General features: G+C 38.5%; 1 protein-coding gene across 1 annotated transcript; it reads left to right on the top strand.

The window, feature by feature from the left end:
- Positions 1–2,367: 2,367 nt before the first annotated feature.
- On the top strand, positions 2,368–12,870 carry LOC145492151 (S-formylglutathione hydrolase-like). The gene is made up of 11 exons (XM_081471487.1): positions 2,368–4,191; positions 4,302–4,431; positions 5,585–5,673; positions 5,760–5,858; positions 7,360–7,484; positions 7,985–8,049; positions 8,183–8,237; positions 8,697–8,795; positions 10,668–10,733; positions 11,434–11,532; positions 12,677–12,870. Exons 1-11 carry the CDS (start codon positions 4,167–4,169, stop codon positions 12,758–12,760), a joined length of 936 nt encoding a protein of 311 aa, XP_081327613.1. The 5' UTR covers positions 2,368–4,166; the 3' UTR covers positions 12,761–12,870.
- Positions 12,871–13,320: the final 450 nt, after the last annotated feature.

The following is a 13,320-nucleotide window of genomic DNA, read 5'->3' as shown; positions in this document are numbered from 1 at the left end:
TTAATAGTCAAAAGGAGTAAATATTCAAAGAATGCTAACGTGAAAACAGTGTGAAGGTAGCAATTGTTTGTTTGGGAATAATTTTGGTTAACGAGTGTTGGAGGAGAATTTTAACATAAACATGCATAAGGCGCTCTATTCAATTCTTTACAGTAAAACATTATTTACTGTCACAGCAAATGTCACATTACAACACAATTAAGCATTATTTACCAGCTCTGGTTTTCTTTCCTAGCTGCTCTCTCTTTCTTTGATATTAAAATTAACTCTTTAAAACAGGTATTAGAGGCTAATTCAAAAACCTTGCGGTTTCTTTAGCCTCAAGGCTCCAATAAGTAATTATCTTCCTTATCATTTTGTTTAATCAATTTGTAATGTGTTTAATACCTTTCAAATAATTCATGTTGGTGCGAGACAATAAAGATTATTGCTATTGTTATTACTCTTATTTCCACATTTATTAATGACATAGCTATATATAAACTAACGATTCCTGCTGTTCCTAGATTTCATCAGTAAGATACAATTATTTTGCTTTTAGTAGGAAACCATCGTGATATTTTAGCTTTCTCCACACAATGAAGGCCAACAATTTTTTTAAGTAACATATCAAACACGAAAGACAGTGTTTGACCACATCTCTAAACACTGAGAAGAGAGTTGAAAATACGACGCGTAGCGAAGTATTTTTGACGAACTTGTCGGTGTTTGGAAATGTGGTCAAACACTGTCTTGAGTGTTTAATATATCTTCTTAATCGAAACTAAAACTGAGGAGAAAATGGAGAAATAAAATCGTAAAAATGTATGCTAATTAAGATCAGATATCCAAACACCGTCACGGTCATGATTTCCTTTGTTTAAACTTGATGAATTTTTAATGAGTTTGAGAATACGATTTCAAGTATGTGCTTCCAGTTGAAAGTGTTATTGATCTTGATAAAGTTTCCAAAAATTGATTGTTTATACGATTTAATGCAATGTCTCACCATTATCTAAATTATAGTATCGAGAAATGCGCACGAATTAATGAACACCACCTCGGTAACCACATGTTGCTCTGTTATCAAACTTCTTCGGGACTTTTCCGACCTAGCACTCCACGAAGCGGCTGTCCCTAGTAACACAAAGGAAACCTCAAAACTCGCCTGGCAGTATTAAAAAACACAGTATTATTAGTTTTTGACGCGAAGTTATCGGCGGAAACGGACTATTTGTTAGCAATATGTAGCCGACTTACAAAAACTTCGACAAAGCAAATGAAGTGTTATTGTTTAGAAATGAGCGAGAATGAAAGAACAATGAAATGTATACAATGTCTCACAGCATGGTTTCAAATCAGAAAGGCTTATTAACAACTCCATTGGAAGATATTTCGTCGAAGCAACTTGTCTTTTTCTTTGCAGAAAACGCGACGAAAGGTTTCCACACAAAAAAAGAGTCGCTCACCGCAATTTGGCAATTCACTTCATTGTGAAGCCTTCCAGGCAAAGACTTCCAGCAAAATTGTGAGGACTGAACAGAACTAATCTTTTCGATAGCTCAACGAATCAACCACTTTTTCCGCTGTGTTTAACGTTTTGCAATTTCTCTATTTAGAAAATACAAGAAACAGTTTGATATCTGTTTTTGATCACCTGATGAATCATGTGACTTTTCTTTCCCGGCTGCACATTTTGCGCGGGAATTTTCTTCGGAAGTTCTGCAGCCTTCTGAGTCACTTTTTTCGGGTATTCTATGCTATTGCTTTTATATATACTAAGAAAATTATCTCCTTCAATGTCTGTGGCTAGTGGTGGATGAAACATTTTCCACTAGCCATCTCCACTGCGGGGGGAAAATTGTTTATTATTCACGCTAAAACAGTGCAATGTGGCGGGCCGGCGTGCGTACCTACGTAGGTACGGACATACAATGATCACGTGAAAACCAACATTTCTTGACTAGAGGCGCTCCCAAGGTTTCACACCTATGGCGCTCCGCTCACGGAAGAGCTAGTCTTATTAAAATTGGTGTAAAATTGACCTTATCGCAATTTAATTTTAATTTTCCAATTAACTTATTAAATTTAATAAATGCTCAGCTTTGTTGAATAACTAAGAATAGTTTTTTTGGAAAAACTTGCTGGCATCTCCTGCCAATAATATGAATACCATGTAAAAATGAGGATTGTAGAATTGCAAAACCAATGGGGCAAACAATCAATTAAAATTGAGCTTATGAAAACTAACGCAGTCGATGCAAAGTGCAGATCGTACATGCAGTTTGTTTACTTTAGGACAGCTGACGAAGTAAACTTGTAGTTGTTGCATATTCCTCAAAACAATTTGTAAACGCTCAGCTCATTTCTCCTTATAATGCATTTTCGACACTTCCACTGCTCTGAAGATCTTTGTGAGATCAAGAATAGGGAAAGTGTTTCTAAACTTGAGTATATGAGCCATGGTTCCTACTCAGATTTCCTGTTTCTTTTTTCCCAAGGTTTTTTTACGGCAGGTTTTTTCTGGCCTGTGTTCTAATCGCACTTCTATTGTAGGCGATTACTCAGCTCCGTTATTGTTATCGTCTTTTGTAGTAGTGCTCTTTACTCGTATTTTTTCTAGTTTATTACCCGGCTTAAATGGTACGATATATTTGTATTTTGGGTTTTTGGTCCAAGGTAGTGGACAACCCGGTCTAACTGGCATGATATGCTTGTCTATGGGTTTTTTTTCAAACGTAGCGGACACCCCAGCCTAACTACTACGTTATGTTTGTGCATCCCGGGTTTTTTTGGTTCGAAGTAGTGGACATCCCAGCCTAACGGACATGATCTGTTTGTGGAAGGGGATTTTCGTCCAAAGTTGTGGACACCCCAGCCTAACTGACGTGATATGATTGTGTACGGGGATTGGTCCAAAGTTGTGGACACATCAGGCTATCTGAGAGTTGTATGTAAATTTCTTTGCTCTGTTTAAACACGTAATATTTGTATAAACGGGAGATTTTGGTCCAAAGTGGTGGTCTGGTCCAAAGTAGTGGACGCTCTAGCCAAAATAGCAGTCAGATGTAAAGCTCCTGAGTTGCGTTATGTTCGTGCACGTCCTAACTGTATCCCGGGGAGGAGGCTACTTCCAGAAAAGTTGGGTGGTGGTGTGCGGCCCACTTTCCAAAACCCTTACCCTATTTATGACCAAAATCTCCTTTTTTTGCTATCCTATTTATGACCTGACCAAAAATTCGATAGCCTATTTATGACCATTGCAGCCGACACAGTTGCTCCAAACATAAGTTATGAAGGGCTTTTGTTGACCGTCCTATTGATAATGGTGAAAAAGTAGCTTCTTCTAAGAAGCATACCCAATTTAAGACTAGAGTGCTAAAACCATACCCTATTTATAACCAAAATGGCCAAAATCGATACCCTATTTATGACCAGAACGGCTGAAAAAGCCTTCCCTTTGGGGCCGCACATACCTACATAGCCCATATAAGGGAGTACCCCCACGGGACCTGTATATGTAATATGCCCGTCAAATACATATTCTGATTCACATCTGCTTTGAAGATGGACTTTTTACAAGAATTCACAAGGACGAAATGCACAAGTGGTCGGCGATAGACGTTTATACCTGTCTGACGAACAATTATTGAATGAGTTATGTATATTCTTTTTCATGCAGTTGCTGTAACTTAGTTTGGTTTGGTTCTTGCCAGGCCCTCCCCAAATAAACGTATTTGCCAATAAGCTGTGTGTTCATTCGTTGTGAAGTGGAGACAAAATAGTAAATTTAATTGAGATCCAGCGGACTGACCAAAAGGGGGCGAGGCCTCTGAGAGCGAAAATATATCAAAGGAGGATATACTGATAGTGCTTTCTTTGTCTCGGATCTACAATTTGTAAGTTTTAGAAGAAAACGAACAGCAAACTCAAACGTGTAACACTGGTTGCACCACGAGCTTCCTGACAAAAAAGTGTTTTGAATTTTGTTTTTCTAAGCTCTGCTACTCGAATGTCTATCTACTATCATAAACCAACTGATAAACACCAACTTTCTTCGACAGGGGAGAAAATCGTATGGATTCCCAGCTATATTTATTAGGATACTTTCGACGAAGGTAACCAGGTAACTTGCTCACACCCCCGTGACACCCCCATTTTGGCCGTTAGAGACCTGGTACCATTACATGAGTCCTATCCTTTCGCAACTTGGTAAGTTGGTAGTCTTTGTCCGCAACGTTTGCCCTGTTAGTGATCTAATTATCGTTGTTGAACCTAACCGTTATTTAAGGTACCGCTTAACTATAGTTTTTTGTCTTCAGGTTCCCCTTTCATCACAAGATTTGTGCATATATCCATCAGGACCCTCGCTAGCCGGACCAAAATGGCGCTGGAACAGGTCTCGAGTGCAAAATGCTTTGGCGGATTCCAGAAGGTTTTCAAACACAAAAGGTCTGGATTTCTATTTTTTAGCCCGGAAACATAAATTCTAATCACGATTTTTTTTTCATTAATTACGAAGTTGTGTCTGTTTTCCAATCTCTGTGGTATAAAGCCGGCTGGTGAGAGGCCGGGCTCTCTCAGGGGGAGGGGTAGGGAATGGTGGTCTGAGTTTTGAGTCCTAAAACCAACACTGTACAGTCTCTGTCCTTGTAATGATGTCAATTAATGGAACCTCCTTATTATTACTCGGATTGGCTTCTTTACTGAGGTAAACTTACAAATTGTGCTTCAGGTGGTGGAGGGCTTGTCTATAGATCAGGTGATAGATGTATAAAAGCTCTGACAGGGGTGTTTGTGATACCTTTTTAAAGTTGAAAATTGTGGTTTGCTTCTGCCCAGGGTGTTTCATTTTTATGTATATAATTTGGTAGCTCAGGATTCCATATTTCTAGTGTACGCACTTTAAATTAACAAGGAATTAACAAGGAAATTGGATAATCCTGTGTGTAATGTAATTAACATGTAAAGGGACCGTATCTTAGTCCAGTTTAGAAAATTATTGGATTTAAAAAATTACCCTGACTGCCAAACTGGACTTGCCTATGGCCTTGTCCATTTTTGTCAGTCAAACTAGACAGCACATAGCCTTATTACATGACACAAATTTTCAAAGTAAGCTTGGTGAGCTGCAACTAAATAAGCTCTAGTAGTGAAGGAATAAAATTGATGGTTATTTTTTTTTATCTGGGATAGGTTCAGATTACCAACCAACATCATGTGGCACCTTGCCAATGTGTTTGGTTTTCCTTAGGAGTACGAATGACCACTGCACTGTACACTTATGAGTGATAGTGTGTAATTGCTCAGCCAATCAGATTGTAAGATTGCAGCATTTGCAGTATTGCAATTCTGATGACGATTCATTTTATAGATGGTATTGAGAGCTGGTCAATCTTTGAAAATGGTTTCAACTTTTCATTTTTGTGAGGTTTCTGAAATAGAAAGTAGATTTTACTTGTTACAATGATTAGTGGGTTTTAACTAAAACAGTTAGATGAGGCTGCTTACTCTTTGTTTCATCCTACTTGGCTTCATTGCTCACCAGCTGTCTATCTCATCTAATCTTCTAATGGTTGACAGATTTGTTTATTCTTTTTCTCAGTTCAGAACTGAAGTGTGACATGAACTTTGCAGTCTATGTTCCTCCTCAGGCCGAAAAAGAGAAAGTTCCTGTTTTGTATTGGCTGTCAGGTAATTTGACTTCTGGTGAAATGTTTTTTGAATCTTCCATAGGAAACGTCAGAATATACTTAACGTTTGATTTTGATTGATTTCAGGCCTAACATGTACTGAACAAAACTTCATCTCAAAGGCTGGGGCGCAACGTACCGCATCTGAACACGGTGTTCTGATTGTGGCTCCTGACACAAGTCCTCGTAAGTTTGTTAAATTCTGATAAAAGATTAATCACATTTATGCATATATAGCCATAAAGGTCAGTACACACGAGGAGACTAGTCCCTGCGATTAGTCCCTGTCCCTGCAATAAGTGGCGGGAACAAGTCCCATTGTGTGAACTGGCCATTTTTGCTTCAAAAATCTAATCACAGGGACCAACTTTGGTACCTGCGACTTGTCCCACGAATTTTTTGGGACAAGTCCCTGTGACCTGTTCCTCAAAATGCTTTGTGTGAACTGTAGGTGGAACAAGTCCCTGTGACCAGTCCCTTCATGTAAACTCTTCAGGGGACTAGTAGCAGGGCCCAGTCCCCTCGTGTGTGCCAAACTTAATTTGGTGTTAGGTCCTTATCATACAACGCATTAATATTAATTTGAAATCATCATTAATAATATTATGAAAATCCTTCATACAAGAAATGGTAGGTGTTGATATTGGTTCACAGCCTTTTCCAGGTGTTTAATTCTTTTGGGAGTAGCACAAGACACGGGAAGAGAAAAAACAAGGGAGGTGTTCAGGGTGCAAATGAAAGAACACCTATATATGCACATAACTTTTTAAACAAATTTAAAGCTATTTCTGAATCAGTATAATTATACTAGATTCTAACATGCCCTCTGATTGGTCAGTTTGACAGTTTTGACAGTTTTGCCAACACTTGAGCACTATTGATGTTGATGAGATATGAGAATGATGATGAGGTAGATGAGATACGTCAGACACCTTTAATGGAGTCACAGTCACACAGTATTTAAATCTGTTTTAAACATTAGCAGTAGGCTCAAAGATTTCCCACAGGTTGTTTTCCATATGAAGGGGACAAAACAAATTACACTAGAAATTACAGAGGTGTCAAACTCTGAAAGATGGAAGCTCACAGTACATTTGGAAACCATGCAGACCTACAGTGTCTTCCCCTAATATATTTAAACATTTGCTAGACCAACAGCAAATGGCTCTATTCTTTACTGCTGCTATTACATGGCATACAGCATAGCAAAATAGTTTGGAACAGTGATACCAAAAGAAAGAGCTCAGCAATGGAACAAATGTCATTAACTGCAGGTATTGTGTTCTGCACAAGTTCTGGCATCAATCTCATATTACTTTGCTTTGATTGATATCTGACAACTGAAAACAACAAGCTAAAAAAATTAAAGTGGTCATGTTACGGGACCTCTGTAGCTGGTGTATTAGTGGGTGGAAATGTTCACAGGCAGCCATGCACTTTCACTCACTTTCCCGTACCATACTCTTCCTCTATTTTTTCTCTTGCCATTTTTTTCTCTGCTCTGCAACTAACCAAACTCTTACAATGGGTTATCGGTTCATAGCAGGGAGGTTGTCTTAGGCAAGGGTTTTTTTGTGTCAAAGGGATCAATTAAATGTAGTTTTGAGCTTTAGTGTTCAAGTGGAAGGTATAATTCCAACAAGTTCATTTTTAGCCTAGCATAACTTATCATCTGTTATTACTGCAGGATCATGTGGTATCGAAGGTGAAGATGACAGCTATGACTTTGGAACTGGTGCAGGGTTTTATCTTGATGCAACAGAGGAGAAGTGGAAGACAAATTACAGAATGTTTTCCTACGTCACAAAAGAGGTTTGTAAAATATCTTCCTGTACAAGCTACAGTCATATATAGGGGTGTTTTAGTTTCAAGTCCCAGATGGTGTATAATTAATGGTTTTCCTTAACAAACATGTACAAAAAAATCTTGAATTCAGTAGAGAGTGTGCACAATTTGTTTAAAGCCAAAAGCTAGAACAGATTTTTCTGTGTTTAGCCAGGACATCTTTTTCCGTGGAAGAACTTTTCTTGGACTGGGGAGTCATGCCTTGAAATTCTTAATATACCCCATTGAAAATGGGATTAATCTGGGAATCTCGCATTAAGTCAGATCTACCAATGGAAGATGGTTGGAAGAGGCTTGCAGTGGATGGCACCATCCCCGAATAATGATAATGATGATGATGACAATGATGATGACGATGACCATAAATATGTTCTTCTAACTTCAAGTGTTAAATTGAAGGGCTTTGGGAGTAGGTTTTGAGTATTCTTTTTTCATGCTCAGAGTTGTTCTCATCTTGTACTCTGCAGCTCCCAGCTTTGATTCAGAGTAACTTTCCAGTTCTACCAGACAAGCAGTCAGTTTTTGGCCACAGGTGAACATCTGATCAATAACTTCTCTTTGATCTTGTCTGTGTTGCTGTGTGTATATCATCATGTGCTGTTCATGTTTAGCCGTGTTAAGTTAAACATTGTTCCCTTTTTGTTTTTTCCCCTTAATTTTCCCAGCATGGGTGGACATGGAGCTCTAATTTGTTTCCTTAAAAACCCAGGATTTTACAAGGTAGGTAAATTTGTATGTCGCATATAGATAAAATGGTTAATTCATATTTACCAAACAATGAGTTTTTTTGTTGAACTCTGGAACTTATCATGGGTCTAAAGTTCAAGACTTGGACATTGTTCTGATCCAAGGGCAGGATATTTTGCTGTGAGAACAGTATGCTCTCTTGAAGAACAATAGCTTTGGATTCCCAGTTGTATAAATGGGCACCAAAAAGTACTGGGGCAACCTGAAAGATTCATGGCTTTAGAATCTCAGACTTGATTTTCATTTGTGTTTTCCCTCTACTAATATGCCTGAAATTTTCACCAGCCAAAATGTTGAGTGAAAATCCTAAACCTACTAGTTAGGCAAAGAAAATTTTTAACTACAGGAGTTTGAGGTTATTTGTTTATTGTTAGTCTCAAGCCCTCAGAATGCTTGAGGATAACCTTCGATAAATTTGATTACTCCTAACAGTCGGTCTCAGCCTTTGCACCTATTTGTAACCCACTGAATTGTCCATGGGGACAGAAGGCATTTACTGGATACCTGGGTAGTAACAAGGAAGCATGGAAGGTAGGCCAATTTTCTTTTCTTTTGCAAGTGATTTACCAATTAAGTAAGTTCACATTGATCGCAAAACCTTGGTTTAGTGGTCTTGATGTTTCGATCTAACTTCATCTAACTTCATCCAACACTTCTTGGTGAATTAAAGTTGGACCAAGGAGATTAAAGGGACACCGTCATGATATATTGTTTAAAATTGTTATGAATTCACAAAATAGTCCCTAAATTTAAGTAATAAGAACTTAATTAGCTCTAACTAAATGATTAAAAGCAATTTCTTGAAGAAAGTCCACACTGCAGCAACATTCTTGCAAAATTTTGACCATTTTCGAGCCAAACTTGAACCCTTGAAAAACTGACATCCTGACGCTTTTTTAAAAAATTATCTGTATCATAATCCATTTCCATCCTCACCATAGTTAGCCATCCTCACTTCCTAATGGGTTGTAATCATTAGTCGAGTACTGCTCTACAATATAAAACCATTATTGTTCAGCTTCCAATGATCGATATATGTTTTTGAGAGTTCCATAATCATGCTAAAAATGGTGAGAGTGTCCCTTTAAATCTCACTGGAGACATTTTTCTGTGTCCCTTGTGTGTGACTCGATGAACACTTCTGTAACATCCTTCGCATTTCACTGTCAACTTGCCATCTCTCTTCATTCATGTTTGCTTTAAAGGTTGGAATGCTTTTTCGTGCTTTTCTCATAGTGCCAACATTGGAAGACCTGTATTGAACAGTGAAAAAAAAAACAAAAAACAAAACATTGCAACATGTTCTATTTGTTGGGCCACAACAATGTTGGAAAACCTTGGATTAGACTGTCTGGGATGCCATTAATTAGCTCTTATTAACCGAGCTGGAGGTCTGTATGGGAGAATCTTGACCGAGGTCGTTAGTACAGACTGAATGCAGTGAGGTCTGTACACACGACCGAGGTCAAGATTCTCCCATACAGACCGACTTAGCTTGGTTAATAAGATGGTTATTATATGGCAAAGAAGAAAACTTTAATTCGTTTAATGTAACTGGTTTGCTAACATTTTGCTTACGAACAGCGATGAGCTTAACTTAAACCTGCCAAAATTTGCTTGTCCTCTTTACTTTTTTTTTTTTTTGTCATCAGGCTTTTTGGCACTTCCATAAACGATTGAGAAGAAAATAAGAGAAAATGGTGAACATTTTTGTATTTTAGTTTGCTACTTTTTCAATGCAAAATGAAACCGGTCTAGATGCCGGTCTAGATGGGAAAATCTAGACTGCGGTCAATATCGATTTCAGCCAATCAAATTCGTGAATTCGGTAGTTCCCAGTCCTTATGAGACACAGCCATATAATAATAGGAATTAAAATGTTATAATCCTTCGTGACATACCTTGAAGACATGCAACAATGACAAGTGACACTTTATTTATTTATTGGATAAAGCAAAACCGAAGCAGGGTCAGGTGACAAGGAACCACCATAAGGCACCCCCCTGATGTGGCTCGTGGGTTGAAGGGGGTATTAAAAATGGATGCGTTAATAACGTGGTGATTTGATACAAAGCAACCAACCTCATGTAAACATGTGATAGGCCCAGAAATGATAAACGACATATCATACTGCTATTGGATAAAATCCAGTACTGTACATTAATGGTTTATTTTTAGTTACCTGTAAGTTCTCATAATGGGATCAATCCATGGTTTGCCAGAGATCAATAAGCCCAATCACAACTAGGGGATCTTCTAGTCTTGATATACTACTAAATTCTTGAGACTTAATTATTAATTAAAAAGACAATGATTGTATAGCAACAATGGTGAGATTATAATAGTTATGGTCACTCAATCATAAAAATAATTCCTGAATCATAGTATTATTTCTGTCATCAGGATTATGATGCTACTGAACTGGTGAAAAAATACCCGGGACCACCTCCAGACATACTCATTGATCAGGTATGAAATATGCACGCATCCATAAAAAATCCATAACTACCTCAAGGAGGATTATTGGAAATTCCAAGGCTGAGGGGGGTGAAAACTGAAATTTCTGGGGGGATTGGGGTGGGGTGTGGGGTTTGAACCAACCCCCTCTCCCTCGCTATGCAAGGGATATGGGCCAATATTTTCTGGAAATGACACAATATAATAATTTGGGCTTGTCATGTAATTCATCAGTGGGAGGCATGGTGGCCTCACGGTTAGTGTGCTCATCTCTGGATTGAGCGGTCCAGTTTCGAGCCCTGGCTGGGGACATTGTGTTGTGTTCTTCAGCAAGACACTACTCTCACAGTGCCTCTGTGGGTACCGGCGACCTTAATGCTGGGGGTAACCTTTTGATGGACTAGCATCCCATCCAGGGGGGAGTAGAAGTACTCCTAGTTGCTTCACGCTACAACAACAGCAACAACAGTGCTTTATTCACTCTAGACACTTATTACAGAAACCAGGATTAGCTCCAGCTTAATGGGCCACTTGGCTTGTATGCAGATTTAACCTTTACCATGTACCTCATCATAATGAATGGCAGATTATCTGTTGCTGAATCAAAGTATATGGTTCTGCGAGAAAATAAAGGATTACTGATGACGTGCTTGGAAAAATGTTCAAATGTCCCCCATGAGATTTAATTCTTGTTTTTTCTGTTCTATATCAGGGATTGGATGATGAGTTTTATCCAAATCAACTGCTTCCGGAAAATTTTGTTGAAGCTTGCAGGTCAAAAAATGTGCCGGTCACCTTGAGAATGCACGAGGTAACTTGCTTATTCTTAAATCGTCTTTGTGATGATATTAGCTAAGAAAGTGAGGAGAAAGAAGTATTTAAATTACCTTTTGTGAACATTAAATAGGAGGAGGTGGCGCTACTTAGCATGAACATGGTTGTTAGTTTCTTATAATTATTGATTAAAGAAACGCTTAGGATGGGTTGGCGGGAAACTGAAACACTCAGCTATTCATTAATTTGAAGTTGCTAAATGTGATGTTTCAAACGTTTAATTAGCTGGAACGCTAGTAGACGCAAGTCGAAAACTTGGGTCGACTTGAGACTCCGTTTGGCCACGCCTTGGGTGCACTTGCGTTGACTTGCGATCAAATTTGCACGCAAGTCGACGCAAGTTTTTCACCGTTTGGCCACCCAACCCAATTCAACGCAAGTTGAGTGACGTCCATCAACCTATTTATTAGCCAATGAAAGACAGGGCCGGGTAATTGCTCTGTAGTCGGTTAATGCTAACGCAGGATTAAATACAAAATACAAATACAAAAGTATTAATTTTTCTTGTATAAAAATGTTTTTCATAGCTTTTGTATTGTGTAGTTTGTTAAAACTCAAAACTGAGGGGCAAACAATGTAAGCAGAAAACCTCACCGCAAAGTTACAAAACTCAAATCAAAATTGTCGCTGACCCTGGGTTGGCTTAATCGGGCTTTGAACAATCCGGCCCTGGAGTTTGGCCTCGCGGGACTAAGCCCGTAGCCCTGAAATGGGATTTTTGCGACTTGGGTGTGTTCATGAGGAAACTTGTGAGCCCGTTTGGGCACCCCAAGTCTCTACGTTAGTTCAACTTGCGGTTTCTTGCGACTACTTGGGAGTCACCTTTAGCAACTTCAAGACATATTGTGAGAGATGAAATTATTGTTATATAATAATTTTAAGTTGATTAATCATGCTACCATGAACATTTTTTTTGGTGGGGTCGGGGGAGAGGAGTGTGGGGGGGGGGGGGGGGCAGTGAGAATGACTTTCGCGCTAGTACATCATAGCTTTAACTTGCCTTAGAGGGAGGCTCGAAAACTGGTTTTCTTTGCACTGTGCTCTTTTAACTTTTATATAGCTTTTTATGATATTAAGTTGATTCTTAAGTTCTGATTTGAACTTTTCTTTTTTTTCTGCAGGGCTATAATCATAGTTATTATTTTATCACTACTTTTATTGAGGACCATATCAAGCATCACGCACGATATCTGATGAATGCTTAAAGCAGAAGGCTTGCTTTTTTTCTTAGAAAAGTGGAACAATAGCATTAGATGTTACAGTAATAAATTAAAATTTTGATAGAAGTCAGTCCATGTTTTTTTAATTTTCCGTTAACTTTTATCATAAAATATGTTTGCTCAACCTGCCACATCATTTAAGACTGTGAATCGTACTTTGTAGAGGGTCTATAAGGGGATCGTACATTCCGCAAACAGGCATATTCTGTTTCTTTAAAACCGCAGACCGCTTTCGTTTTCTTCTAAAAACCGAAACCACCCTCCTAGTAGGACGATTATTACCATAAACGATCTTTTAACAGTAGGTAACAAATCCTTTAGGATATGTTAGCTCAATAATCGTATTTCTCCTCACAAAGACCACAAGATCTTAAGAACAGAACAAATTGTTTGAAGAGTTCCCAGTGAACAAAACGTTTTCACGTCTAATAGGCTCTTCACAAACACAAAAACTGCTCGAGATGTTTATGACGAAGCGTAAAAGTACAAGTTTTGAGGGGAGTTGTCTGTCCTTATGTAGTCTTTCTGACATAGAATTACGGACA

The sequence above is a fragment of the Orbicella franksi genome, chromosome 7 (genome assembly GCF_964199315.1).
Source record: "Orbicella franksi chromosome 7, jaOrbFran1.1, whole genome shotgun sequence".
NCBI classification, from domain to species: Eukaryota; Metazoa; Cnidaria; class Anthozoa; order Scleractinia; family Merulinidae; genus Orbicella; species Orbicella franksi.
This window is presented reverse-complemented; position numbering and strand designations above follow the sequence as displayed.